The sequence below is a fragment of the Anneissia japonica genome, unplaced genomic scaffold (genome assembly GCF_011630105.1).
Source record: "Anneissia japonica isolate Jap-2015-1 unplaced genomic scaffold, ASM1163010v1 scaffold654_len163719_cov168, whole genome shotgun sequence".
Classification (NCBI taxonomy): Eukaryota; Metazoa; Echinodermata; class Crinoidea; order Comatulida; family Comatulidae; genus Anneissia; species Anneissia japonica.
In genome coordinates, this window is record NW_022743374.1 from 153814 (window position 1) to 156379 (window position 2566).

Genomic DNA, 2566 nt, shown 5'->3' on the forward strand with positions numbered 1-2566 from the left:
CTGCCTGCCTCTGCGGGTGAATGAGGATAGATTAATCTCGAAAAGCGGACGGTAAAATGACACCCAGCAAGAAGAAACAGAAATGCGAAATTTTTCAGCTTGACAGCTGGAATGTCAGAACCATGTGTCCTGGCATGAATGAACATATACTGATGACAGAAAACATACTGATATTGCTGCACTACAGGAAACAAGACTAGCAGACACAGGTTCAATACGTGAAGTAAATTACACATTCTACTGGCACGGCAAGAGTTCTGAAGATCGCCTTGAATATGGTGTAGGCTTTGCAGTAAGCAACAGACTAATACAGAAGATTGAATCACCAGTAGTAACCTCTGAACGCATTATCTCACTACGTCTATCATCAAAAGGAGGATTTGTCAACATTATTAATGTTTATGCACCAACTCTGTATGCAAATGAGCAAGATAAAGATAGTTTCTATGACTGGTCTCTTATACACATCTAGATGTGTATAAGAGACAGTTATTGTTCTGAATGCACGTGTGGGATCAGACAGAGTTTCATGGCCAATGTGCCTTGGTTACCATGGTGTGGGCAGGATAAATGAAAATGGGCAACGTTTACTTGAACTCTGTGCACAAAGAGAGCTATGCATCACAAACACCTATTTTCAAGGAAAACACCGACACAAGGTTTCTTGGCGTCATATGAGGTCTGGTCATTGGCACCAACTTGACCTTATTATCACCAGAAGACGTGATCTACCAAGCGTTCTCCATACTCGTACCTACCACAGTGCAGATTGTGACACAGATCACTCTCTTGTCATCAGCAAAGTAAAGTTTCAACTACGGAAACTCCACACCTCCAAGCATGATGGTCTACCACGCATTAATATTGCTGGTACAAAAAATGAAGCTAAATGCCAACAGTTTATTGAAGCAATGGAACATTCACTACCTGCTGAAGGCCTGCAAGGAAATGTAGATGAAGTTTGGAATACTATAAGTTCCACCATCTATAATAAGACTGCGGAAAAAACTTTCGGCAAAAACAGAAAAATCAATAAAGATTGGTTTAGAGCCCACTCAGCAGAAATGATACCAGTCATTGAAGCCAAGAATGCAGCATACCTCACACATAATCTAAACCCAACAGTAGGCACATTTAAAGAACTAAAACTTGCAAAAGCTGTAGTTCAGAAGACAGCAAGGTACTGTGCAAACCAATATTGGATCAAACTCTGTGAAGAAATTCAGACAGCATCTGATAAAGGGGACCTTCGCACGATGTATGAAGGTATCAAGAAGGCCATTGGACCCACTATCATAAAAACCGCCCCTTTGAAATCACTGGATGGTGAAGTACTGACCGACAAGAATAAACAGATGTCTCGTTGGGTGGAACACTATCTTGAGTTCTACTCTAGGGAAACTGATATCTCACAAGTTTCACTTGATATCCTACCTCAACTACCTGTTATGGGTGAGCTGGATCAACCTTCAGTACTTGAGCTGAGTCAAGCTATCGATTCTTTAGCAAATGGAAAGGCACCTGGTAAGGATGGAATTCCAGCTGAAATACTTAAATGTGGAAAAGTAAGAATATTACCCCATCTCTATGATCTCCTCCTCCTCTGTTGGCGGACAGAAACCATCCCACATGATATGCAGGATGCAAACATCATCACTCTGTACAAAAATAAAGGAGACCGCAGGGATTGTAACAACTACCGCTGCATATCCCTCCTCAGCGTTACAGGAAAAGCCATAGCTAAAGTTAAAGCACATCTTGCTGATCGCATCTATCCAGAGGCACAGTGTGGTTTCCGACCATCAAGATCTACAGTGGACATGATCTTTCCCCTCCGTCAACTGCAAGAAAAATGCAGGGAACAGCAGATGCCGCTATTCATTGCCTTTGTCGACCTTACAAAGGCGTTTCATACAATTAGTAGAGCAGGTCTGTACAAGATCTTAGAGAAGATTGGGTGTCCACCGAAGCTCCTTAATCTCATACACTCATTTCATAAACACAAGCATGGTACTGTACAGTTTGATGGCTCCACATCTAATAGCTTTGCGTTAAAGAGTGCATGCTCCTCAAGTATGCCTTTAATGATGAATTTGAAGGAGTATACCTGCATACAAGAACAAGTGGCAAACTTTACAATATATTCAGACTCAAAGCGAAGACTAAGGTAAAATCCATCTTGATTCGTGAATTATTATATGCTAAAGATGCAGCAATCGTTTCACACACAGGAGAGCAGCTCCAGAGGCTTATGAATCGGCTATCTCATGCCTGTGAAATGTTTTCACTTACCATCAGTGTCAAGAAAACAGTTGTCATGAGCCAAGGCACCGAACAACAACCATAATCATACAAGCCTCTTGAAGTAGTTAGCAAGTTCTGCTATTTGGGATCAGTGATGACAGATAATCTGTCACTTGACCAGGAATTAAACGCAAGGATAGGAAAAGCGGCTACGACTTTTGGCAGACTTACAAACCGCGTTTGGACTAACAACAAACTGTCTATTAAGACCAAGATGTCAGTATATAGGGCCTGTATTCTCAGCATCCTGCTTTATGGCAGT

The 2566-nt window shown here is 41.6% G+C and overlaps 1 protein-coding gene across 1 annotated transcript; it reads left to right on the top strand.

Annotated features, from left to right (window-relative positions):
- The first annotated feature begins 536 nt into the window (after window positions 1-536).
- Window positions 537-2171, top strand: LOC117119470. Its single transcript, XM_033264305.1, has one exon. It carries the CDS (start codon window positions 537-539, stop codon window positions 2169-2171), a length of 1635 nt encoding a protein of 544 aa, XP_033120196.1.
- Window positions 2172-2566: the final 395 nt, after the last annotated feature.

Coding starts and splice junctions, on each gene's coding strand:
- LOC117119470 (XM_033264305.1), top strand. CDS start 537: ATGTGCCTTGGTTACCATGGTGTGGGCAGGATAAATGAAAATGGGCAA.